The following is a 27,910-nucleotide window of genomic DNA, read 5'->3' as shown; positions in this document are numbered from 1 at the left end:
GTATAAAAAGGGTTAATGGGAACACAAGGATGTTTTTCAATGTTTTATATTGTAATTTTTAATATTAGGCCTTAGTCATATTTTGTATATGAATTTTATGATGTTTTAATAGCACTTTTTATTGGAATGTGATTGATGCATTTAAAAATGAGGAGTCTCTTGATTGCAAGCGGGCACTGGCGATCGGGTGTCTGTTTTGATTAAAGAGTTATGTGTTCTCTGTTTCTCTTTCCCCTTCAGCGTTGCCATGGTCACGCGGCCAACATTGACACGTCACTTCCGGCTTTGACGCAACAAGCAGAACACTATACCGGAAGTGCGGCTGGCGTGTCCGCGGCGGACGCTGGCGGGGAGATCAGAAAGAGGAGGGGGGTAAGTAGGTATTTATTGCACATTGTTTTCACTATTTGTTTGTCCTGAAGACGGGGAGGTGGTCCCCGAAACGTTGACCTCACAAATACAAGTTTTTTTCACTGCTTCACAAGACTCTGAGTGCCGCCTCTGATTTTCGATTGTTGTTGTATATATATATATATATAGTCAGCTTGCATAACTCTGTGTCCCAAACACAGACGTAGAAATATCTATGGAGGATGTCATGCTATATTTCCCTCAGGCCCCTCGGGGTCGCAAAAATACTGTTTCCTATGTCGACCATAATGTTTCCTGACTGGATCCCAAAAAAAAAAAGGGGGGGGCATTCAGTACATGAGTAGTGCACATTAAAGACGTCACTGAGGACTCTGGCTGTTCCTGACAGAGAGGGGTCTATGTGGTGATATGTATATGTGTCTATAAATGTGTGTGTGTGTGTGTGTGTGTGTGTGTATATATATATATATATATATTTATAATGAAAGCTGAGGTGTCGTTCCTCCTTCTCATTTACTGAGAGCTCTGTGTGAGAAAGTCTGGGTCAGCCCTGACAAGATGGTTTCAAATCCTCATAAGGATTCTGATTGTTTATTTCTTTTCCCGCCGCGGACAGAAAAAAGTGGGAGTCTGTTCTACACGGGGCCCTGTCACAAATCCAGCGGATCGTATGCAGGAAGCTACGTTATATTCTAGTTATGTGTCCACGACTACGTTACTTAGTCCTGCCATTACATGCGCATGGGGGAGTAGTAGTATTCATATGTTGGGTCATATCAAGGACACGGCAGCATACTTTCGAGCGACTGCAAGGGATACAGGACTCTTGGGTTCACGGACCAATTCCATGGCGGTCTCGGATAGGAGGGCGTTGTGGACTCACCAATGCAATGCTGATGCTGGCTCCGAGAAGAAGGGGAGTCTCTTCCCTATGAAGGTGAAGCCTGGTTGGGTGACGGCCTAGTAAATTTGATCTCGACAGCTGCCGCTGGTAAGTCCGCCTTCTTGCCCTATGTTCCCTCACTAGGTATGATGACACACCATTGGGGGTAATTCCAAGTTGATCGCAGCAGGATTTTCGATAGCAATTGGGCAAAACCATGTGCACTGCAGGGGAGGCAGATATAACATGTGCAGAAAGAGTTAGATTTGGGTGGGTTATTTTATTTCTGTGCAGGATAAATACTGGCTGCTTTATTTTTACACTGCAAATAAGATTGCAGATTGAACACACCACACCCAAATCTAACTCTCTGCACATGTTATATCTGCTTCCCCTGCAGTGCACATGGTTTTGCCCAATTGCTAACAAAAATCCTGCTGCGATCAACTTGGAATTACCGCCATTGTCGGATGCAGTCATTTTGGCCCAATAGATACAGATTCCTCTTTCTTTGCAGGTAGAGGAAGGAGAAAAGGGAAGAGGTCCACAACCTCTTCAAGATCACAGGAGAAGAGATCATCCTCTGTTTTCTGCCACATCCACCGCATGACGCTGGGACTCTCTTGCGGGAGCCCACACTGGTGGGACCACGTCTAAAACTCTTCAGTCAGTCCTGGAACGGACCTGGACCCGGGGGCTTTTACGAATAGTGTCCCAAGGGTTCATACTGGAGTTTCCAGATGTTTATCCTCACCAATTTTTCAAATTACGATTCTCCTCAGGACGGGGAGGTAGTATGCGACGCAATACAAGGGTTGTAATAGGATCAGGTCATTGGCCTGGTTTCCCCTATCACAACAGGGAGAAGGCTTTTATTTAAGCCTCTTCGTGGTCCTGAAGCCAGACTGCTCGGTCAGACCAATCCTAAATCTGAAATCCCTCAATTTCTACTTAAAGAAATTCAAATCCAAGATGGAATCTCTCAGGGCAGTGATTTCCAATTTGAAAAAATAAGTTTTTTTTCATGGTCTCAGCAGACATAATGGAGGCCTAATTACATTTACCTCCTCATTAAGCTTACCTGAGGTTTGCAATTCAGGGTTGTCATTACCAATTTCAGATGTTGCCGTTTGGTCTGTCCACGGCTCCAAGGATTTTCACCAAGGTGATGGCGGTAATGATGGTTCTCCGTCGCTAGTAAGGGGTCACATTTATCCCGTACTGGGACGGTCTCCTGATAACGGCGAGGTCAAGGAACCAGTTGGTGCAAAACATTGCACTCTCCCTGACAGTTCTTCAACAACATGGTTGGCTCCTGAACTTGCCGGAATCACTGTTGTCGGTTTTGGGTATAATACTAGGCAAAGAACTACAGTGAGTTTTTTCTTCCACGGGAAAAGGCTCTGGAGATCCAGAGTCTGGTCAAACAAATTCCGAGACCAGCAAGAGTGTCAATTCATCAATACATTTGGTTGCTGGTAAAGATGGTTGCGGCCTATGAGGCCACTCAGTTTGGCAGGTTCCATGCCAGGGTTTTCCAGTAGGACCTGTTGGACAATTGGTCCGGTTCCCACCTACACATACACCGGAGGATAATCCTGCTTTCCAAGATCAGAATCTCACTCCTGTGGTGGCTGCGCAGTTCTCACCTCCTAGAGGGGCGCAGGTTCGGGATCCAGGACTGGATCCTAGCAACCACGGATGCAAGCCTCCGAGGCGGGAGGGCAGTCACACAGGGGGGAAAACTTCCAAGGAAGATGGTCAAGTTAGGAAACTTGTCACCACATAAACGGTCTAGAGTTGAGGGCCGTTTACAAAGTTTTTTTATAAACGAAGAGCAGAACAGCAATGGCAGAAACCACAAGGATTTTCCGCTGGGCGGAAAAACTTACATATGATCTGTCGGCGATGTTTGTTCCAAGAGTGGACAACTGATAAGCAGACTTCCTCAGCAGGCACGATCTCTGTGAAGACACGGGGTTCTTCTAATCACTCAGACACAGAGCCGATGAAACCAAAGTGATGGTTTATTTCTCACAGCACACAGGAATAGATAATTCACAGGAAGCAGAAGTAAATATAGCCCAGAAACAGTATACAGGTAGCAGTCCAGATAGTAAGTCCCAGTAGAGGATTTAGGTCCACAGCAATTCCGTGCAGAAGTTCCAGATAAACAAGTCCATACAGCAGAACTATCACTGAGTCCACACAGCAGTGATAGCAGATTAGTCCATGCAGTAGTAGTAAGTACATATAACTCCACACAGCACTGTTGATGCGTTCCACAAGGTACCCTGGCAGAGAATCACCCCTTAGCCAAAGTCCTGCGACTAACATGAGGAGCTCAGCTGACCTGCGCAACCTCTTTTAAAACCTTCCAAATGCCCATCATGCCACGCTCACCTGGGGAGGAGACGCAGGTTCCTGATTGGTGGTATCCCACCTCAGGTATTTCCCTACTCCCTCCCACAGCTGGCCTTCTCCTGCTGACCACATGCTGGGTCAGGCTCCGAGTTGTCTGTGAGAGACCAGGATGGGACAGGGGACGGTAAACAGAAGGAACAATGACAGGGAAATTGGTTTAAGTCCTGATTGTCCCCTGTGGAGGAGAAGCTTCAAAGAGACATTACCTGGTCCTCAAATGTATTTCCTGTGTGACCATATAAGGATCATAGATGGACTCAATAGGCATGGCAATGATAACCTGTAGTAACCTCATACCAGACTGGCATTCTCCTACAAGAACATAAGATGACAGCACTAGGTGCCAGGTCACAGCACACCTGTATTTACCTGGGTAAGATTATAGTACAGAATATATAGGGTAATGGATGAACACACACATGGGGTAATAGTGACACAAGCCAGAGAGACATGGGAACAGAAGGAATAAAAAGTACATTAAACGCTATACAGATTGAAACACCACAAATACAGTATTAGCCCCCCCTATATCTTTACAATCTCCATCCAGGAGAGGGGAGTCCTCCTCCAAGTAGTCTTCGCAGAGGTGATATGTCGTTGGGATTTCCTCAAGTAGGAATGATGGCATCTCGTCTCAACAAGAAGCTTCAGAGTTCCAGGTCAGGGGACCCTAAAACAGGAACAGTGAATACACTGGTGACATCGTGGGTGTTTCAGTCGGTATATGTATTCCCTACGTTTTCTCTCGTTCCAAAAGTTCTGGGAGCATAAAAAGAAAATTCGAGCGAGCCTCATGGTCCCAGACTGACCAAGGGCAGCTTGGTATCCAGATCTCAGGAATTCCCTGAAAAATCCCTGGCTTTTTCCTTTGTGCGAGGACCTGTTGCGGCAGGGGCCGTGCGTGTATTAGAACGTACCGCGGCTACGTTTGACGACATGACGGTTAACCGCCAAATCCTAGTCCGTAAGGGTATTCCCATGGAGTTAGTTCTCCACACTTATTCGGGCTAGAAAAGGGGTAACGTATAAACATTACTGCCGTATTTGGAGAAAATAAGTTTCTTGGTGTGAATCCAAGAAGACTCCTACGGTGGAGTTTTTTCAACTAGGACGTTTTCTACAAGCAGGTGTGGATGCGGGACTAAACTTGGGCTCAATTAAAATCGGCCTTAGCGGGTTTCTTTCAGAATAAATTGGACTCCCTTCCAGAAGTTCAGACTGTCGTGAAGGGCGTGTTGCACATCCAATCTCCTTTTGTGCCCCAGTGGCACCATGAGCTCTTAATGGGTGTTGCAGTTCCTTCAATCGCTTTGGTTTGAACCTTTAAGTAAGGAGGAGTGAGTTTCCTCACTTGGAAAGTGGTCGTCTGGTTGGCCATGGCATACGCAAGGCGAATGTCTGAAGTTAGCAGCCTGGTCTCACAAGAGACCTTATTTGATCTTCCATGAAGATAGAGCAGAGTTGAAAACTCGTCTACAATTTCTACCGAAGGTGATTTCTTCTTTCCACACGTACCAACTTTTGGGGTGCCTGTGACTACCGACGCCTTCGCTGAGTCGATGTCTCTGCATGTGGTCAGAGTTTTGAAAATTTATGTCGCCTGGATGGCTCCGTTTAGGAACACAGGCTCTGTTTGTCCTGTTTGCTCCCAATGAGATTGGGTGTCCTGCTGCCAAGCAGACAGTTGCGCGCTGGATCTGTGGTACGGTTCAGCATGCTCATCTCACGGCAGGATTGCCGTTACCGAAATAGGCGAGGGCCCATTCTACTAGAAAGGTGGGCTCGTCCGGGGCGGTTGACCGGGGAGTCTCGGCATTGCAATTTTGCCGAGCAGCTTTAGCAAACAATTTGGCTAAGTAATACAGTTTAATACCTTGGCCGAGGTTGACCTCACATTTGGTCATTCGGTACTGCAGAGTCGTCCGCACTCTCCCGCCCATTCTAGAGCTTTGGTATAACCCCATGGTTCTTGATGTGACCCCAGCATCCTCTAGGACAGGGGTGGGGAACCTCAGGCCCGCGGGCCGTATAAGGCTTGCAAAGCCACTTGATCTGGCCCTCACAGGCTCACCTAACCAAGGGAGATGCCGGGCGCCCGCTGAGATTGTTTTACTAGCGGGCGCCCGGCTCCTTCCCCTCAGCAGCAGCTGGAGGTAGGAGCTCACTCCTGAGCTCCGGCTGTGTGCCTGTGCGGTGCTATGGGAGAGATGTCATGACGTCTCTCCCATAGTTCTGAGGAGCGGGCAGCCAGCAGAGAGCAAGGATCCGGAAGCAGGAGCGGGGGTGGTGAGTATTGTGTTTTTTCTTTCTTTTAATGTGTGTGTGTGTGTGTGTGTGTGTGTGTGTGTGTGTGTGTGTGTGTGTGTGTGTGTGTGTGTGTGTGTGTATCTAATGGTGGGAGGCTAATTTTTAAGTTGATAATTTTTGTATGGCCCCCGAAGGATTTTATAAATATCCAAATGACCCTTGGTAGAAAAAAGGTTCCCCACCCCTGCTCTAGGACGTATGAGAAAATAGGATTTTAATACCTACCGGTAAATCCTTTTCTCTTAGTCCGTAGAGGATGCCGGCGCCCGTCCCAGTGCGTACTATATCTGCAGTGATTATTTGTGGTTACACACATGTTGTGTTACGTTTATTGTCAGCCAGGTGCTGCAATTGTTCATGCCATTGGCTTGTATTCTGTTGAATGCCACGTTCAGCGGCGTGCTTGAGGTGTGAGCTGGTAAAATGCTCACCGTGGTTTAACAATAATTCCTTTCCTCGAAATGTCCGTCTCCCTGGGCACAGTTCCTATAACTGGAGTCTGGAGGAGGGGCATAGAGGGAGGAGCCAGTTCACACCCATTCAAAGTCTTAAAGTGCCCATGTCTCCTGCGGATCCCGTCTATACCCCATGGTTCTTGATGTGACCCCAGCATCCTCTACGGACTAAGAGTAAAGGATTTACCGGTAGGTATTAAAATCCTATTTTTATGCTCATCATCTGAACGTACAGATGTCTAGTCTTTGTGCCCTGGGAGGCCAAGCTAATTCTACCCATACAAATAAAACAAATCCGTATCTGCACATATCCGTTTCCGTTTCGTATGAGGTTAAACAATGTTTATCTAGTAAGGCACAGATACTGTACATTGTGAACAATTAGAGTGAATATTCTTACTGTAGTGAGAATATCTGTTTTCCCTGTCAATATAGATTAAAACTTGTTTGTGTCATACCTTCACCCATACACAACTTTGTTATTTACCCTTATGAAACACTGGCTGTTGAGTAAAACCTCATCCTTCAATCACCCATATCAGTTGGATTGGTGGTTGTTCCATGTTTTCACCTGGTGATGGCAGCAGAGAGCAGGGTTAGATAACATAGGAACATAAAAAAAATAGAATTTGACGGCAAATAAACACTTGGTTTATCTAGTCTGCCCATGTACGTACGCACGAGTTAATTTTATTTGGAGCTAATTAACCTACCAGTAGATTGTAATAGGAAACAAAAGTAACTGGAGGAAACCCATGCAAGCACAGGGAGAATATACAAACTCAACACATTTAGGGCCATGGTTGGGAATCCAACCCATGACCTCAGTGTTGTGAGGCTGTTATGGTAACCATTACTTCGCCCGTATAAAACATTTAGTAATCTGAAAACAAACTTTAAATATTAACTCTTTATACAGTATTGACCTACCAAGCGAGTATAAGCTGATTCGGCCAATTATTGCACAGCTATCTTTGTACTATATAAACATAGCTCAGCTAGACTGCAACTTTTCTACCTAGAAAGCGGTGGATAGGCAAGATCGGGCATCAGTTCTCTACTGAATACTTACCTCTTTCTTTAAAATAAAAATAATAAAATTAACTATTATCTAACTTTTTAAACACTTCTACAATTGTTTTTACAATATTTACCAAAATGAAAAGGACCCTAGAAAACATTATTTTATCAGGGATTCGGTTAGCATACCAGCAGTTGGAATCCTGACACTGGTTAGAAGACCGTTGCCGGAATCTCAACATCGATCACAATGCTGGCACCAGATTCCTGACCGTCTGCATCCCGATTGTAAATATGCCGGGGGGGGGAAGGGGGTGAGTTTAGGCACTGGAGGGGGGCTTAGGGTTTTGGCTGTGGTTATGGAAGGTTAGGTGGAGACGCTAAACAGTTAGGTTGCGGACGAAGAGGGGTTAAGGTTAGGCTGCGGGTTGGGAGGGTTAGAATGCTCTCTTATCAGGTGCCCTGAACTCTCCCTCTTACATGTGTAGACGCTCTGTGAGCAGCTCTAATCTACAGGCTCTGCTGGTTGTTGGAGCATGAGTACCATCTTCCTATTACCTGTGATGGTCTTACAGATCCAGAGTGCTTGTCCGTTGTTAATCCATATTCCCCGAGAAGAGATTAATAGATGTCTTAAGGGCCCCATACACTAGAACTATAATCCCCGATTTCGGCCATTCGGGCCGATATATCGGATGAAATCGGGCATTTCGGATGTGTTTTACATCCGATTGGATGCGCGTTCCCGTGATCATCGGACATCCTAGATTGAATGTGCTGCACTCGTGATATGTCGGACCCCGCAGGCATGGCTGGGATCGCACAAGATACATTGTATGTAAAAGCACATCATACACATCAGATGATGTCCTTTTACATACAATGTATCTTGTGCGACCCCGGAATCCGACATGTGGCAGTAGTGTATGGGGCCCTTTAGTCATGAAGTGAAGACCACCTCCTGTTTTATCTCCTTATCTTTCAGCAATGGTACAGAGTGTTGGTGCACAATCTGCAGAGGACGATGGGGGCCGCACAGGTTCTGTATATAGATTATGGCAATACAGAGACTCTGAATCTGGGTGACTTGCAGCCAATGCATAAAGAAGTAGAGCTCTTACCGCCTAATGTGAGTCAAGTCTTCTTTTGACAATTTTTCATTGGCTGGAAAATGCTGTTACTAAGGGGGGGGGGGAGGGGGGGCGACACATCCTTACACCTTTCATTCACTCTGTGTCACCTCTTGCTTCTCCATAGGCTGTCAAATGCTGCCTGGCGGATGTTATTGCTCCTCCCTTTGGTTGGTCTCCCGAATGCCTGATGGATGTGAAGAGATTTCTCCTAGGGCAGCCGTTGTCTTTCCGTATTGTCCATCTGGTTAAAGAGGAGCTGCCGAGATACGCCGTCGACGTTTGGATTCCAGAGTCAGGTGTGAGCTAGTTCTGGAACTTGCACGTAGATTGCGCTGCACCTTGCTACATCGGCGCTCTCTTTATTTCTCACCTGGTTTTGTTTTTCTCTATGTACAGGCGAGCATATATATAAAATAATGCTGGAGAAAGGGTACTCCTTCATTCCACCAAGAAGGAACCATGAACAAGAGGCGGCCTCTGAGACAGGTTGGCTTGTGGTTCGGACAGGCAGCAATTTTTTCCATCATCTGTGCATTCTACCCTCCGCACTTTGTATCTCCTGCCAGTAGGCTGTTCCGTGTGACGTCCTTGGTGTAATATTCCCATTCGTAGGGCGGGATTCAAATCTTTTATTGCCCCAGATCCACCGTCTAAAGTGACGGGAGATTGCGGGGCGATATTCTATGGCCCCCCGTTATCGCGCCCATAAGAGACGGGTTTAGTCGCGTGAAGCAGCTAAACCCGACTAAAGACATGGGCGCGATCGTGAAAAGTCCCGTTTGGGCGTCCAAGCGGGTCACTTTTCGCGCATTTCACGCATTTCAGCTCACCACCCCAGGGGGTGGTGAGCTGAAATGCTGATATCGCACCCGTCGGCAGTAACATTTGAAAACTGCCAGCGGGCGCGATGGGGGCAGAAGGGGAGCTGCAAGATTAGAATCCCGTCCATATTTTCTCCTGTTTGTTTTATGATTACATTTTCAATCGACCTTATCTGTTGTGTGAATGATTATTATTATTATTATTATTGTTATATTTATATGGTGCCACAAGGGTTTTACAGCGCCTAACAAAGTACATATGTGTCCTGCTACATCTTTGCTCCATACGCCATGTAGCGCACCCTGCCATGCTGCTGCCTGGCGTTCTAAGTCGCTTAATGTAACGTACTGAGGCACTGGAAAAAGGACGAGAGTGTCCTACAACTTTCTGTCCACCAGATGTCGCTATTCACAAACTGCACAGCGCATGTGTCAAATAGTTGACAAAGTTTTTGTAGCGCCGCCTTCTGATTGGCTGTCATTCATTACACTATACAGTAGTACTGAACTGCGCGTACATCGTTACATGATGTATAGTAAAGAAACCTGTTCTAAAGATGCACAGGAAGTTTTTCATAAAGAGAGATCATTTCAGGTTCAGTACTCTTAAAATACCCTGCTCAGCATTATGTATTGCATCACACTTTCCTGTTCCCTTCCTCTCTGCGTTAGGTCATCTAGCTGCATTAGGCTCTAAACCGATATTGACATTTGTATTGTACACCTTGCATGGTGTAAAGGCCCACATATAACCTCACATACTCAACAGGTGTGACTGCTGCTACTGCTGGCTTGTGTGGCCGAGTGGGTAACGTGAGTGCCTTAGGTAGCCCTGAAGAGTCCATAGGGAGTCCACAGGGATACCATGTGGAGGGTGTAGGTGGTTGGAGAGGACCGGACGCCAAACAGTTAATGCTTTCAGCTCCCAGAATGCCTTGGTCCCTCCTCCCCTATACCCCGCTTCCAGGCTAGCTAGTTTGCATTTAGTGCCGGCAGGAGCCAGAATGCACATTTTAATATAGCTTTCTTTTTTGTTTTTTATTTTATTTTTAGTTTGTTATACTACTGAATGAGTAGCACTGGGAATCCTATAGGACACCTGCGTTGCTGCTCCAACAACTTCCCGCCAGCACAACGAGGCACAAGTAGCAGAGCTCCCCTGGGGCACCTGGTTTTCAACCAGGCAACGGGAAGCAGGTAAGGAAACTGGCCACTCCCAAGGAATCGTGTGTATACAGCAGTCCTGCCGCCTGGTGTGGAGACCACCGACTACGCTGATGTTGACGTACGGGTTGCCCGCAACTCCCACTAGACCACCAGGGCATTGGGGACACTTTGAAAAGGACATTAAGGACAAAAAAAGAACAGCATTGGGGGTCAACATCAGCATAGGGGGAGGTCGGCTCTTCCCCTGGCTCAGTACAATTTGTCACAGAGGCTTCCCGCCTCTGAGCTGCTCCTCCCCCAGTGAGGCGCTCAGCTGCCATTTTTCCTCATATGCCTGCTGCAGCAAGTCTCAGAAGAAGTTGGGTCCTGTCTCCCCAGGTTATACTCCGCTTATCCTACCTGCCTCTTAAGGCTTGTGTAGTTGATGTAGTGGCCATATGTATTTTATGTTTATATATGCATTGTATGTGACTTTTGCTAGTACCGCATTAACCCATTACCAAGTGTATAGAGGTTCAGATCCTCACATTTGCATATACTGTGAGGGGTGTCACATTGCATTGTTTGTCTATACACGTACTGTATGCCTATAGTGCCTGTATCATTATGTTTTCCAAAGGCAAAGGTAATAAGGAGGCTGGGTCTTCTGCACTAATCTCATGCAGATTCTGTTCCGTGGGCTTATCCACCCAGGAATGGTCTATGTTTATAATGTTATATTCCACAACACCAGACCGCCCTACCTGCACCTGTCCAGGATCCCCCTTGAGTGTCTACCTTATGTCAGGTCATGACGCAGCTAATGTCAGCTCCTACCCTGCCCTCCTACAGTGGGGTTCCCTCAATTGCATACCACTCCTTTACATCCTCCCTGGATGTACACTTTCTACCAATCAGTTCGGAGTTTAGCTCAGGCGTCCGTTTCCTTTCAGCAGATGCTACAAGACTACAGATCTTGGGCCACAAAGGCGCGTAGACGTCCTGTAACTTCTTCATAGTCTACACAGGCTTCAGATTCTGAGATCTCATCTGATTAGGAGGCAGAGGATACCAGTGTTTCAGACCCTGAGTTTTCCTCTGTGTGTGAGGAACCCCACTCTACTGTGGATGTGCCTGCTCGAGTCCGGGCAGTTAAGCTCATCCTGGATATTGAAGAGGAGGAGCCAGCGCTTAAACCTAAGGCCCGAGTGTTTAAACGACAAAAAGTTGTTAAGGCAGAATTCAGATCAGCTAACCGACCTCATGTGTGAAGCATGGATTACGCCTAACAAGCGGTTCAACTTACCCAAGCGGCTTACGTCCTTTTACCCCCTTCCAGTGGGGGAATGTACTAAGTGGCAGGCTCCCCCTTCAGTTGATTCTCATGTGGCTCGCCTGGTCAGAAGCACCACATCCCTACTGCCACCTCTCTCAACTATGTCACTTGCAGAAAGATACTTTCCTCAAGTCTATGTACTCACATGTGGGTGCCATTACATGCCTCACTATGGCTTTGTCCTGGGTGGCCAAAGCTATTAAAGGCTGGGCAGATGCACTTGAAAAAGGTCTTCCATCGGATGCTACCAGGGAACACCTGTCCCATACAGCCATAGAGAATCTCCCATATTAGGGATGCAGCTTCTTATCTAGGGGAAGCAACCTTAAATACCGGTGTACTCACTTCTAAGGTGTCTGCAGCATCCAAGGCAGCTAGACTTGTTCTCTGCCACTGTTTCTGGAAGGCGAACTCTGATTCCAAGAAGTCACTTGAATCTCTGCCCTTCACAGCATACATACTCTTTGGCCCTGAAAGCACAGGACATCCTCCGTTTGGTCCTTTCACCCCCAAGTTAAAGCAAAGGGCCAGTCCTTTCCCAAGCAATCCTGGGCTGTCAGACGCCCAGCTGCATAGTCTGATGACAAGCCCTCAGCCTGACGGGGTGGCGCTCTTCCTGTGGGGTCCCAGGGTGGGGGCCGACTTGTTCAATTGCAGACTCTTGTTGTCAAACTACAACAGATGCCTGGGTGTGAGAAGTGGTCCCCCACGGGTTTGCTTTCACGTTTCAGAATCGTTCTCATCTCTTTTGTACGCGTCTTCCAGCAGTTCCTATCAAGGCCTTGGCTCTGCAACAGGCCATACATTCTATTGTACAGTCCGGAGTCATAGTGCCAGTTCCTCCAGAACAACAGTGAGCAGGCTTCTACATCACACTGTTCCTGATCCAGAAGCCAAACTGTTCCTTTCGGCACATACTCAATCTCAGGGTCATCAAGTTTATCCTGCTACCCAGGTTTCGCATGGAAACCCTACATTCTATTCTTCTGGGAACTTTATAGCTTCCGTGGATATCCAGGATGCATACCTGCATGTACCTATCACTTCCAAACATCAACGATACCTCAGGCTTGCTCTGCTCCAACAAAATTACCAATTCAGGGTGTTGCCTTTCAGACTTTCTACAGACCCTTAGGTCTTTACCAAAATTATGGCAGTCATGGCTGCACATCTCAGGCGTCAGGGAATTCGAATTCTACCCTACGTGGACGACCTGCTGCTTTTAGCCCAGTCTCCGTAGGTCTTGCAGCAACATCTTCACCTGACCCATTGCCTTCCTACTAGAACACGGCTAAATGTATGAACTGGAGAAAATCCTCCCTGTTCAGGCCCAGAGGATGTTACATCTCGGAACCATCCTAGATTCTCTGTCCCAACTGATTTTTCTTCCAGCAGACAAGATCGGGGTACTTCAGGCTCGCCTGTGCACATTTCTTCAACATCGGCGAGTGTCCATACACTTTGCTATGCAGGTCCTGAGGTCTATGGTTTCCATATGTTGGAATATGACATGATTGAATATGCCCAGTTTCACTCCAGGCCTGATCATGATGAAACAGACAATGTCATCTCATCAGATCTCAAACGATGGTCCTTAGCTCAAAAGTCCGACTTTCTTTCCTGTGGTGGTTACAGACTTCCCACCTGGACAAAAGGGTCGCCCCTTTTGGGTTCTGGATTGGGTACCCCTCACCAAGGATGCCAGCCTCCACGGAAAGGGAGCAGTGACCGGTCAACGTTCCTTCCAGGGACGCTGGACAGTTCAGGAAAGCCAGCTGCCAATCAACATCCTGGAGCTTCAGGCTGTATACAGAATGCTCAGTCTGCCAGTCCAAGTCCAGTCTGACAACGCGATTGCGGTAGCTTACCTCGATCATCAGGGAGGCACATGAAGGAAGTGGTGCACATCCTCATGTGGGCCGAAGGTCATGTTCTGGGTATCTTGGGGTATTCATCCCAGGACTCCTCAACTGGGATGCGGGTTTCCTCAGCCGTCAGGACGTACACACTGGAGAGTGGGTTCTACACCTCAAAGTCTTTCAACTGGACAGGTGGGGCCTACTGAATGTGGACCTCATGGCCTTACAACACAACCACAAGTTCCAGTATACGGGGTCCAGGACCAGAGACCCCATGGAACGCTTTTGTGGACGCTGTGGCGGTGAAGTGGAATTTCCATCTGTCATACCTCTTCTCTCCAGTCTCCCTCCTTCTGAGGGTTCTTCACAAATTCAAGCAATAAGGGGGCACCGTGCTGTTGATAGCTCCGGCCTGGCCCAGTTGCCATTGGTTTGCCGACTTAGAGTCTCTCCGTGGATACTCCCTTTCCACTCCCTGTTGTGGACAGATCTGTTATCTCAAGATCCCTGTCTGCACCTGGACCTTGCTCATCTGTCTTTGACTCTGGTACTCTTGAGGCATCCTTCTTAAGGGTTTCTCCTGCTCTGTGATTCAAACGATGCTCATAGCTCTGAAGCCTGCCTCAGCCTGCATCTATTAGAGTTTGGCACACTTACTTCCAGTGGTGTTACCCTAGATTCTATGACCCTCTGGTTTTTTAAAGTTTCCCTAGTCCTTGCTTTTTTCCGGGCTGGATTAGACCTCAGACCCTGCCTGGCGTCCCTTAAAGTGCATGTCTCTGCTCTTTTGATCTGGTTCCAGTGAAGGAACCCCCCCTGCTTCCTTCTTGCCTGATGTTCTAACTTTGCTTCAGGTGGTCCTTCGCATTCAACCTCCCTTTGTTCCTCCGGTGGCTCCGTGGGACTTGTTTCTGGTTCTCCAGGCTGTACAGCTGCCTCTGTTTGAACCTCTGGACTCTGTTGACCTCAAGTGGCTGACTGTAAAAACACTTTTCCTCCTGGCTATTTCCTCTGCCCACAGGGTATCTGATTTGGTGGTGCTCTTCTGTCGCTTTCTCTTTTTGATCTTTCACCCGGATAAGGTTGCTCTACAAACTTGGGCTGGCTACCTTCCCAAGGTGGTATCCAGTTTCCATCTTAACGAAGAAATTGGTGTTCCGGCCTTCCAATCCCCGGAACCCTCGGCAAGTGATGCCTCCCTGGATGTAGTCCGTTTTCTTAGGATGTACATGGATCGCACCAGCTTCTTCAGCAAATCAGATTCCCTCTTTGTCCTCTGGGTTTCACAAGAGGGTCTGGCCGGCTAACACAGACTGGTAATATGGCTTCATATGGCGATTTCGCAATCTTACCCGCAGTCTGACCACCCTATTCTGGATACGGTCACTGCCCATTCTAATCGCTCTGAGGGCTTCTCGTGGGCGGTCCGTCATAGCACTTCTGCTGAACAACTGCAGATAGGCCATGTGGTCTTCGGTCCACACCTTTCTTAGGTTTTATGCCTTTGATACCTTTTCCTCTCAGGGTGCCTCCTTTGGAGGCCAGACTCACCTCTCTGCTCAGGAGCGTTCTCTTGCCTTAATGGACACTGCTTTGGGACATCCCAGTGTCTTACCTGTGGATCCCCTATGGACCATGAAGAAGAAAAGAGTTATGGTAGACTTACCCCTGTTTACTTTTTTCTTTGAGGTCCATAGGATCCACAGGTCGCCCACCTTGAAGCACCTGGCTTCCATGGGCTTTCTTTTTCTTGGTCACTAGTTCCCTTCTCTAATGTGAGAGTGTTTCTTGTGTGTACCATTTTTCCTTCTCCTCTATCCTGCTTCTGCCTTGGGCTTGTTCACAGAACTGGCTGGCCTTTGACTGGGGGTGCGGTGTATGGGAGGAGGGAACGAGGCATCCTGGGACTTCAAAAGTTTTAACTGTTTGGTACCTGGTCCACTCCAAGCACCTACACCCCAATGTCTTCCCTTTGGATCCTATTGACCTCAAAGAAAGAGTAAACAAGGGTAAGTTCACCATAACTCTTAATTTCTCTGACGTCCTAGTGGATGCTGGGAACTCCGTAAGGACCATGGGGAATAGCGGGCTCCGAAGGAGGCTGGGCACTCTAGAAAGATTTATGACTACCTGGTGTGCACTGGCTCCTCCCACTATGACCCTCCTCCAAGCCTCAGTTAGATTTTGTGCCCGGCCGAGGTTGGATGCACACTAGGGGCTCTCCTGAGCCCTTAGAAAGAAAGTATAGATTTAGGTTTTTTATTTTCAGTGAGACCTGCTGGCAACAGGCTCACTGCAGCGAGTGACTAAGGGGAGAAGAAGCGAACTCGCCTGCTTGCAGCCGGATTGGGCTTCTTAGGCTACTGGACACCATTAGCTCCAGAGGGATCGACCGCAGGCCCAGTCCTTGGTGTTCGGTCCCGGAGCCGCGCCGCCGTCCCCCTTACAGAGCCAGAAGCAAGAAGAGGTCCGGAAAATCGGCGGCAGAAGACATCCGTCTTCACCAAGGTAGCGCACAGCACTGCAGCTGTGCGCCATTGCTCCTCACACACACTTCACACTCCGGTCACTGAGGGTGCAGGGCGCTGGGGGGGGGGGGGCGCCCTGAGAAGCAATTATAACACCTTGGCTGGCAAAAATACCACAATAAATAGCCCCAGAGGCTATATATGTGGAAAATACCCCTGCCAGAATCCAGACAAAAAGCGGGAGAATAGGCCGCGGAAAAGGGGCGGAGCTATCTCCTGCAGCACACTGGCGCCATTTCTCCTTCACAGATCCGCTGGAAGGAAGCTCCCTGGCTCTCCCCTGCAGTCTACACTACAGAAAAGGGTAAAAAAAGAGAGGGGGGGCACTAAATTTAGGCGCTGTATAAATTATATAGAAAAAGCAGCTATAAGGGACATAACTCAGTTAGTCCCTGCATTATATAGCGCTCTGGTGTGTGCTGGCATACTCTCACTCTGTCCCCCCAAAGGGCTTTTGTGGGTCCTGTCCTCTGTTGGAGCATTCCTTGTGTGTGTGCGGTGTGTCGGTACGGCTGTGTCGACATGTTTGATGAGGATAATGATGTGGAGACGGAGCAGATGCCTTTAGAAGGGATGTCACCCCCTGCGGGGCAGACACCTGAGTGGTTGAGCTTATGGAAAGAAATGAGTGCACGTATAGACTCCTTACATAAGAAATTTGACGACATGCCAAATGTGGGACAGCCGACTTCTCAGCTCGTGCCTGTCCAGGCGTCGCACAGGTCATCAGGGGCTCTAAAACGCCCGCTACCTCAGACCGCAGACCCAGATGTCGACACTGATACTGACACCAGTGTCGACGACGATGAGTCTAATCTGATGCCCACTAAGGCCATTCACTGCATGATTGAGGCAATGAAAGAGGTGTTACACATTTCTGATATAAATACAGGTACCACTAAAAAGGGTATTATGTTTGGGGAGAAAAAACTACCCGTAGTTTTTCACCCATCAGATGAATTAAATGAAGTGTGTGAAGAAGCGTGGGCTTTCCCTGATAAAAAATTGGTAATTCCTAAGAAGGTACTAATGGCGTTCCCTTTCCCGCCAGAGGATAGGTCACGTTGGGAAACACCTCCTAGGGTGGATAAAGCGCTCACACGTTTGTCTAAAAAGGTGGCACTACCGTCTCCGGATACGGCCGCCCTCAAGGAACCTGCTGATAGAAAGCAGGAGGCGATCCTGAAGTCTGTATATACACACTCAGGCATTATACTTAGGCCAGCTATTGCGTCAGCTTGGATGTGCAGTGCTGCCGCTGCGTGATCAGATAAACTGTCAGAAAATATTGACACATTAGACAGAGACACGATCCTGTTAACCATAGACCATATAAAAGACTCAGTCTTATATATGAGAGATGCACAGAGGGAAATCTGCCGACTGGCATCTAAAGTTAGTGCATTGTCCATTTCTGCTAGGAGAGGCTTATGGACTCGCCAGTGGACAGGAGATAAAGATTCTAAAAGGCACATGGAAGTGTTGCCATATAAGGGTGAGGAATTATTTGGGGATGGTCTCTCGGACCTAGTTTCCACAGCAACGTCTGGGAAGTCAGCATTTTTACCCCATGTCCCCTCACAGCCTAAGAAGGCGCCGTTTTATCAGGTTCAGTCCTTTCGGACCCAGAAAAACAGGCGTGGAAAAGGCGGGTCTTTTCTATCCAGAGGCAGAGGTAGGGGAAAAAGGCTGCAACAAACAGCAGGTTCCCAGGAGCAAAAGTCCTCCCCCGCTTCTTCTGCCAAGTCCGCCGCATGACGGTGGGGCTCCACAGGCGGAGCCTGGTACGGTGGGGGGCCGCCTCAAGAATTTCAGCGATCAGTGGGCTCGCTCACAGGTGGATCCCTGGATCCTTCAAATAGTATCTCAGGGGTACAAACTGGAATTCGAGGCGTCTCCACCCCACCGGTTCCTAAAATCTGCCTTGCCGATTGCTCCCTCAGACAGGGAGGCAGTGCTAGCGGCAATTCACAAGCTGTATTCCCAGCAGGTGATAATCAAGGTACCCCTACTTCAACAAGGCCGGGGTTACTATTCCACACTATTTGTGGTACCGAAACCGGACGGTTCGGTGAGACCCATTTTAAATTTGAAATCCTTGAACACATACATAAAAAAATTCAAGTTCAAGATGGAATCGCTCAGGGCGGTTATTGCGAGCCTGGAAGAGGGGGATTAGATGGTATCCCTGGACATCAAGGATGCTTACTTGCATGTCCCCATTTTCCATCCTCACCAGGAGTACCTCAGATTTGTGGTACAGGATTGCCATTACCAATTCCAGACGCTGCCGTTTGGACTGTCCACGGCACCGAGGGTATTTACCAAGGTGATGGCGGAAATGATGATACTCCTTCGAAAAAAGGGAGTTTTAATTATCCCGCACTTGGACGATCTCCTAATAAAAGCGAGGTCCAAGGAACAGTTGTTGGTGGGAGTAGCACTATCTCAGGAGGTGCTGCACCAGCACGGCTGGATTCTGAATATCCCGAAGTCACAGCTGGTTCCGACGACACGGCTACTGTTCCTGGGTATGATTCTGGATACAGTCCAGAAAAAAGTGTTTCTCCCGGAGGAGAAAGCCAGGGAGTTGTCATCTCTAGTCAGAGACCTCCTGAAACCAAAACAGGTATCAGTGCATCGCTGCACGCGGGTCCTGGGAAAGATGGTGGCTTCTTACGAAGCAATTCCCTTCGGCAGGTTCCATGCCAGAATCTTTCAGTGGGACATGTTGGACCAGTGGTCCGGATCGCATCTTCAGATGCATCGCTTGATAACCCTGTCTCCAAGAACCAGGGTGTCTCTACTGTGGTGGCTGCAGAGTGCCCATCTTCTAGAGGGCCGCAGGTTCGGCATACAGGACTGGGTCCTGGTGACCACGGATGCCAGCCTTCGAGGCTGGGGGGCAGTCACACAGGGAAGAAACTTCCAAGGACTATGGTCGAGTCAGGAGACTTCCCTTCACATAAATATTCTGGAACTAATTTTGCCCTAAGTCAAGCAAAATCCCTGCTCCTACACTAGCCGGTGCTGATCCAGTCAGACAACATCACGGCAGTCGCCCATGTAAATCGACAGGGCGGCACAAGAAGCAGGATGGCGATGGCAGAAGCCACAAGAATCCTCCGATGGGCGGAGAATCATGTACTAGCACTGTCAGCAGTGTTCATTCCGGGAGTGGACAACTGGGAAGCAGACTTCCTCAGCAGACACGACCTCCACCCGGGAGAGTGGGGACTTCATCCAGAAGTCTTCCAGATGCTGGTAAACCGTTGGGAAAAACCACAGGTGGACATGATGGTGTCCCGCCTCAACAAAAAGTTAAAAAGATATTGCGCCAGGTCAAGGGACCCTCAGGCGGTAGCTGTGGACGCTCTAGTGACACCGTGGGTGTACCAGTCGGTTTATGTGTTCCCTCCTCTGCCTCTCATACCAAAAGTATTGAGAATAATAAGAAAGCGAGGAGTAAACACAATTCTCGTGGTTCCGGATTGGCCAAGACGAGCGTGGTACCCGGAACTTCAAGAGATGCTCTCAGAGGACCCGTGGCCTCTACCGCTCAGACAGGACCTGCTACAGCAGGGGCCCTGTCTGTTCCAAGACTTACCGCGGCTGCGTTTGACGGCATGGCGGTTGAACACCGGATCCTAAAGGAAAAGGGTATTCCGGAAGAAGTCATTCCTACGCTTATTAAGGCCAGGAAAGATGTTACGGCAAAGCATTATCACCGCATATGGCGGAAATATGTTGCATGGTGCGAGGCCAAAAAGGCCCCAACAGAGGAATTTCAACTAGGTCGATTTCTGCATTTCCTGCAAGCAGGAGTGAATATGGGCCTAAAACTAGGCTCCATTAAAGTACAGATCTCGGCTCTGTCGATTTTCTTTCAAAAAGAACTAGCTTTAGTACCTGAAGTTCAGACATTTGTGAAAGGAGTGCTGCATATTCAGCCCCCGTTTGTGCCTCCTGTGGCACCTTGGGATCTCAACGTGGTGTTGAGTTTCTTAAAATCACATTGGTTTGAGCCACTAAAAACCGTGGATCTGAAATATCTCACGTGGAAAGTGGTCATGTTATTGGCCTTGGCTTCAGCCAGGCGAGTGTCAGAATTGGCGGCTTTATCATGTAAAAGCCCTTATCTGATTTTCCATATGGATAGGGCAGATTTGAGGACTCGTCCCCAATTTCTCCCTAAGGTGGTGTCAGCATTTCACCTGAACCAGCCTATTGTGGTGCCTGCGGCTACTAAGGATTTGGAGGACTCCAAGTTGCTAGACGTTGTCAGGGCCCTGAAAATATATGTTTCCAGGACGGCTGGAGTCAGAAAATCTGACTCGCTGTTTATCCTGTATGCACCCAACAAGCTGGGTGCTCCTGCTTCTAAGCAGTCTATTGCTCGCTGGATTTGTAGTACAATTCAGCTGGCACATTCTGTGGCAGGCCTGCCACAGCCAAAATCTGTAAATGCCCATTCCACAAGGAAGGTGGGCTCATCTTGGGCGGCTGCCCGAGGGGTCTCGGCTTTACAACTTTGCCGAGCAGCTACTTGGTCAGGGGCAAACACGTTTGCAAAATTCTACAAATTTGATACCCTGGCTGAGGAGGACCTGGAGTTCTCTCATTCGGTGCTGCAGAGTCATCCACACTCTCCCGCCCGTTTGGGAGCTTTGGTATAATCCCCATGGTCCTTACGGAGTTCCCAGCATCCACTAGGACGTCAGAGAAAATAAGAATTTACTCACCGGTAATTCTATTTCTCGTAGTCCGTAGTGGATGCTGGGCGCCCATCCCAAGTGCGGATTGTCTGCAATACTTGTAAATAGTTATTGTTAACTAAAGGGTTATGGTTGAGCCATCTGTTGAGAGGCTCAGTTGTTTTCATACTGTCAAACTGGATATAGTATCACGAGTTGTACGGTGTGATTGGTGTGGCTGGTAAGAGTCTTACCCGGGATTCTAAATCCTTCCTTATTATGTCAGCTCGTCCGGGCACAGTGTCCTAACTGAGGCTTGGAGGAGGGTCATAGTGGGAGGAGCCAGTGCACACCAGGTAGTCATAAATCTTTCTAGAGTGCCCAGCCTCCTTCAGAGCCCGCTATTCCCCATGGTCCTTACGGAGTTCCCAGCATCCACTACGGACTACGAGAAATAGAATTACCGGTGAGTAAATTCTTATTTTTTGCATTTTAAGCATGGTGCAGTTCTATGTATAAGTAATGTTATATTCACAGTCCCGCTTAAGAACTAGGAATAGGTTAATTCCTGACCCTTCATATTTGAGCAGCAGTGACCCCATGATTGCATTATTGATATTGTGATGGTTTGTCAGACTAAAAGGTCAGAAAAAGAAAGTATTATCCAATGCGCTTAAGTATTGATGTTTATATTTGCTAATTATTGGGATTGTGAGATAAGAAAGTGCCATTCAGTGCCCAGTTAGGTGATAATAAATTAGGTATTGTGGGAGTCAGTTGTGGCTGTGTTTCCACAGATCCTGCAGTGGGGAAGCTGCCCGAAATGTCCGTACAAAAGCAGGAGCAACTCTGCAAAGATTTGTTTCCAGCTACACCAAAGATCAAACCCATGTCCTTCAGTGTGGGGGAGCGGTTTCCAGCTTACATCACTGTAATTCAACACCCAGGAATATTTTTTTGTCAGCGAGTACAGAACGCAAGTGAGTCTCAGTGTACACATCTCCATCTGTGTGACCGGGCTAGCATTGTACTGGCAACTTAACCAACGTATAGTCTTCTCAGATTTATTAAAACTCTTCTTTGTCTGCTTTGTAGAACAACTTGGAGAAATAACAACATCAATGAATGAGCGTTATAGTGCAGCCCCAATGACACCAGGTTTTATGCCGGCTCAAGAAGAAGTTTGTGCCGCTCAATTCACAGGTAAATACGTTGATGTTCCAGTGTAATTATTGAAACTATGATGCATCAGATCCTATCCCCAACCAAATCCAGACTTGGTAGGATAACGAATACTTTTAAAATGAAATATTCTTCCAAATACAGAACTAGACTAAAAGCATAAATTGCATGTTCCAAGTTAGATGGAGGAGCCCATATAGTATTTGCTTTGCTTGTTGGTGGACCAAGCCGTAGAGATCCGTCCATGCAGGAGATACAGAGATAAAATCCACCAGCCCAGGCGTAGTGGCACCAGGGAACAAATGGGACAGAGTCTTCTCTTGCCTTGACTGCTCATGGATAGGGGGGTCAAACACCATGGCAACTGTAATAAGTTAAATGCTTGGTACTCCTGAAATAAGTTTTTGCGTGTGTCACCTGAGCTACAGTGGGTCTTGTTCTTAATGCAAACTTTTGGTGTGTTATTTACATTTATCTTGTTTCAGATGAGTTGATGGTTGACAGCTGTCTTTAGGAAGGTGAAACAAGGGAAAATAACAATCACGATCCATTAGGCAAATCCATAGTCCCTACCATTTTTGATGAGTCACTGTTTGATACAGATTCTGTTGACAGTCTTTTCACGTGGTACATTCAACCCAGAACATTAACGACTCAAAGTCACCACCATACTCCCTATTTAAAAGACAATCCCATTGCCTCTAAGCCAGCTTTCTAATGAGTTGGTGGCAAGGATATTAGTAATTCAGGACGAGAGCTTTGGAGCTCTTTGCCCCTTTAACTCATACTTAGAGTCAAGCTTTAAACTCTCTTGATTTTGTGGCTGTCTGAGTTTTAGGAATGGTCTTTCAGTGAGCCCTTGGACAACAGGTTAAGAGGTCTGTTTTATAGACTTTGTAGCTGTTTGTGTAATTATGCCAGGTTCACCTTGCCAGAGATTGTAGAACAGCACATCCAGAAGGGGGTTGGGTATATTAGACAGGCAAAATTTAGACATTCAAAATGTATTCCCCATAACGTCAACAGGTTCAATAATAAAACAACCAAGATGGTCTACAGTATGTAGACAGTCAAATTGTCATCTGGGGCATAATGTAGCCCACTAATATATAGATAGAGGTTGAAATGTCTACTGTCAAAATTTTGAAAGTCAAAATGTCAACATTTACAATCTAGACAAATCATAATGGTCGACACCAACATGTCAGTCCTAATACAATAACATAGCCTCAGCTAAAAGTCAGGTGACTGCTCAGATGCTGCTAAAAGCTAGCTTATCGAGAAATACTATTTTTAGACGCAGCAAAATGGTAACATTTTATAAAATAATAATGTGTGGGGTCCCCCACAAAATCCATAACCAGGCACGGACCTTTCAGCGTGGGCTGGCATTGTAAAATCAGGGGGGGGGAAATAACGTGGTTTACACCTTATTTTCCAATAACCAGCACCAGGCTGAACCAGCTGTGGGAAAATAACACTATAGCAGGGAGATGCACGGCGTGGTTTCTCCCTGCCACACCATTAATCATCCCCAAATTGGTTACGCCAGGGCATGGAATACTGAACTTTTTAATAGTAACTATTTTGCTGCAGCATCTAAACTTGCGGTTCTCACAAGCGTCTAGGCTACCAGCTGGTTTTTAGCACCTGCCGGCTTTTACTGTGTTATTTTAGCACCTGCCGGCTGTGTTATTTTATTATGACTGTCGACATCCCCACCTCTAAGTGCAAGGTTTTTGTTTTTTTTAATGCAATATTTTTATTGAAAAGAAGTCGAGTGAATCAGTACAGGTCAAACAAGAGATGATGATACCCAATAGGATCAACCGAACATACATTATATCCCGTAGGATATGTTGAGGTATAAAAAGAAAACGGGTGCATCAGCAATACAAAACAAATATCGACAACACATTTTCTGTAATTTTACGAGTCGAAAAGAGTGAAAAGAGCAGAGATGAAAAGAGGAGGATGGGGAGGAAGAGGGGGGGGGTGTTAAGGGAAGGAGAGACCACTAAGGAGGGTATCCATGGTACATTTACGGGGTTTGACACCCAACCATTAAGGCTGCAGCATAATATATCACACCCGGACAATAGAGGTTTTAGCATAAGTGAACCAGGGTTCCCAAATCCTCATATATTTATCCGATCTATCACGCAAGGATGCTGTAATTTTCTCCATCGTGGAGATATACCATAGTTTGGACAGTAACATGCTCATAGGAGGGATAGTGGGCTTCTTCCAGCACTTAGCTAGTACACATCTAGCCGCATGAAGAATGTGGAGAGCAAGACTATTCGCATGACTACTGATTTTAGACAAAGGAAGGCCCAACAATGCTGTCCAAGGACCCAGTGTGACTTGGGTGCCAAGAACAGAACCAATCAATTGCTCCACTTGGACCCAGATGGAGCGAATTTTGGGGCAGGACCACCAGATGTTTGATTTTGCCAGTCCGACCACACTCCCGTCAACACAGTGGGGAGGACCCAGGGAAAATCCTATGCAATGTCGCCGGGACCAGATACCATCTGGTATATACTTTATAGGAGTTTTCCTTAATTAGCGAGGATATAGAGGACTGGGCGACATTTTGCCTAATGACCTCCCAGGAATCCTCCCCAGGTGGGGGGCCCAAGTCCTGCTCCCACTTACTCTCATGCGGCAGTGTGTCTGCTGATTTTAGGGAGCGTAACAAACTATACAATATAGAGATAATACCCTGTCGCATAGGAGAGTAGACACAGAGTCGTTCAAAGGGGGTGAGTTGGCGGATAACCTTGGATTTTGGAAGGGAATTTAAAAAAGAGCGGAGTTGTAGAAATTCGTATAGAACAGGTTGGGGGATATCATATTTGTCACTTAGAGCATTTAAAGGGCGCCACGAAGAACCTTCAATTAAATCAAAAACCAGTTCCGGGCGTGGGTTCAGGTGAAACCACGAATGGGAACATAAGGCGGAGCCAGGGGGGAAATCCTGGTTATCCCAAATAGAGGTGATGGGGGATGGGAACGTAGAGAGACCGTAATGTCGAATGCAGAAAGACCATAGGGAGCAAGTGAGTTTTGTAGTGGGAGCGCATGATTGTATCTTCTGATTAGGTTTAAGGGGTGCAAGTAAGGAAACCAGGGTAGAGACCTTGGCCGACAGGAGTTCAATTTGTATCCAAGGCAGGTGGGGTGTTCGGGAGAACCAGGTGAGGGCCTGGCTCAAATGAGTGGCATGATAGTATTTGCGGATATCCAGTAAGCCTCTGCCACCCGCCACCGGATCCCTTATCAAGGTAGAGGTCTTAACTCTGGGAGGTTTATTGGCCCATATAAATTTTAGGAAGAGTTTCTGCATTTGACATAGAGCCGCTGCGGGGATGCGTACCGGTATCGTTTGGATCAGATATAAAAGCCTGGGTAAGATGTTCATTTTCACTGAGACTATACGTCCAAACCAGGTCATCACCTGTTTGTTCCAAGCTTGTAGATCCAATTCAATATACTTAAAAAGGGCTGGGAAATTTTCTGAATAGAGAGACCCATAGAAATTCGTGATGAACACACCTAAGTATTTAATTTTCTTGGAGCGCCAAGTGAAGTTAAAGTTAGCGGCAAGGAGAGACCTGGTTTCCTCACTAAGATGTAAGGGAAGGGCTTCCGACTTGGAGTAGTTAATGCGTTATCCCGAATAAAAAGAATATGATGACAGAGTTCGGAATAGATTAGGGATAGATGTATGGGGGAAGGAAAGGGTCAACAAAACATCATCCGCAAATAGTGATAATTTAAACTCCACATCTTCGACTAGTATACCCCTAATAGCAGGGTTCGCTCTAATCATACACGCCAAGGGCTCGATAGTCATCGCAAAAATCAATGGTGACAAAGGATACCACTGGCGCGTACCGTTGGTAATTTGGAACAGACAACAGTCCTTGCCATTTACCCGAACCCTGGCCGAAGGGTTAGAATAAAGTGCCTGGATGCCCTGGAGCAGGCTTCCCCCCAGGCCGAACCTACGCAGGGTGGCAAACATAAAGGGCCACAGGATTTTATCAAAAGCTTTCTCCGCGTCAAGCGAGAGAAGGATAGAAGGCATTTTAACTTTGTTAATGAGGTGAACTAAATTAATAGTTCTTCGGGTATTGTCTCTAGCTTGTCGGCCTGGGATGAAGCCCACCTGGTCAGCATGGATCAATTGCGGGAGATCTGAGTTCAGTCTCAGAGCTAGGATCTTGGCGAAAAGTTTAATATCATTATTTAGCAGGGAGATAGGGCGATAACTAGAACAAGAGTTGGGGTCCTTTCCTGGTTTATGGATTAATACAATCCGAGCCTCCAAAGTACGCGGGGATAAAGGTTCACCCTTAAGGAAACCATTAAAGAGCCTACAGAGATGGGGCCGAAGAATCCCCTTGAATTTCTTAAAATACATAATAGACATGCCATCAGGTCCCGGGGCCTTACCTGGCTTCTGGATCTTGAGAGCATTGTCTATTTCTTCGATAGATATCTCTGAGCCCAACTGAGACACCACAGAGCTACTCAGCGACGGTAAATTGCATTTATCTAAAAGGGACTCAATCCCCTCGCTGAATCTTAATGAAGGTGAGGAAGCCACATCCGCATTATATAGCGATTTATAGTATTCCTCAAATTCACCAAGAATGTGGTCAGGTTCATGCGTCAATACCCCTTGTTTAGTGCGGATAGACAGAATATTCGTGGAGGAAATCTGGGCTTAAGTGCAAGGTTTTTAATCCTCCTGCCTCTTCACCTGTTGTGGTTAGTGGGAGAATCCATACACATTTTGTATCTTGGAGAGGAAGCAATCTATTCCAGCATCATCTCCTCATAAAATCTCTGTGTCCTCTAGATGCGCGCTATTGCTGCTCTCCTGGCGTGCATATTCTGAAACCAAAAAGGTTCCTGAATCTCTTCCTTTATGAGGGATATCCTGTTCGGACCTGAGTTGGATAAATTTATTGCTACTTGGCTGCGTCTAAAATGGCATTTTTGCTCTCCAAAGCCACAAGTTTTTTTGTTTCTTTCGCCCCAGGGCAAACCTAGGGGTCAACCTTCCCACAGGTCCCAGGCTCCTTCGCTGAAGATCGATGCCAAGACAAACTTCATAAGGATGACGTCAACCGCTGAAGCCTGCTGAGAAACCTGCAGCATGACTTTCCTATCTCCCACTTGGAAAGCCGGCTTCTTTTTTCTGAGGCTTGGCTACTAACCACCTCAGACTTCTGGGTACGGACCGTTGTAAAGCTCTCAAGGATACGCTCTGGCCTACAAAGAACATTCACTAAACCAGTTCTTCACAGTAGGCCTTTCAGTCGACCTCACCAAAATAGACACCTTTACGGAAGTCCATCTGGCCTCTCTTGGCCTCTGTGGTAATCATCCAAGTCCCCCCTCCACAGTGTGGGACTGGCTTTTACACAAACCTGTTTCTTGTCCAAAAGCCAGATGGCTCCTTCCGACCTATTCTCAACCTAAAATCTCTCAATGTTCTACTCAGGGTTCCAAGATTCAGAATGTAATCCCTCAGATCAATTATTCAGACCCTGGAACCGGGAGATTTCATGGCATCTCCTAGATATCAAGGATGCCTATTTACAAGTTCCCATTCGGGCGGACTACCAAATGGTATCTCCACTTTACTGTCCTCTCAGAGCATTACCAACTTCAAGCTTTTTGGCCCCTTGAGTATTCACAAAAGTCATGTTTTATGGCTGTTGCCCTCCAGC

General features: G+C 47.2%; 1 protein-coding gene across 3 annotated transcripts in view; it reads left to right on the top strand.

Annotated features, from left to right (window-relative positions):
* TDRD1 (tudor domain containing 1) overlaps nucleotides 1–27,910 on the top strand; it is a 522,012-nt gene that overhangs the window by 362,304 nt on the left and 131,798 nt on the right. For all 3 annotated transcript variants that reach the window (XM_063962552.1, XM_063962550.1, XM_063962551.1), the window contains 5 exons: nucleotides 8,447–8,590; nucleotides 8,719–8,890; nucleotides 8,991–9,080; nucleotides 21,776–21,958; nucleotides 22,074–22,181. In XM_063962552.1, coding sequence (XP_063818622.1) covers nucleotides 8,447–8,590; nucleotides 8,719–8,890; nucleotides 8,991–9,080; nucleotides 21,776–21,958; nucleotides 22,074–22,181 — 697 coding nt within the window. The remainder of the gene's footprint in view (nucleotides 1–8,446; nucleotides 8,591–8,718; nucleotides 8,891–8,990; nucleotides 9,081–21,775; nucleotides 21,959–22,073; nucleotides 22,182–27,910) is intronic.

Source organism: Pseudophryne corroboree, chromosome 3 (assembly GCF_028390025.1).
Source record: "Pseudophryne corroboree isolate aPseCor3 chromosome 3, aPseCor3.hap2, whole genome shotgun sequence".
NCBI lineage: Eukaryota > Metazoa > Chordata > Amphibia > Anura > Myobatrachidae > Pseudophryne > Pseudophryne corroboree.
This window is presented reverse-complemented; position numbering and strand designations above follow the sequence as displayed.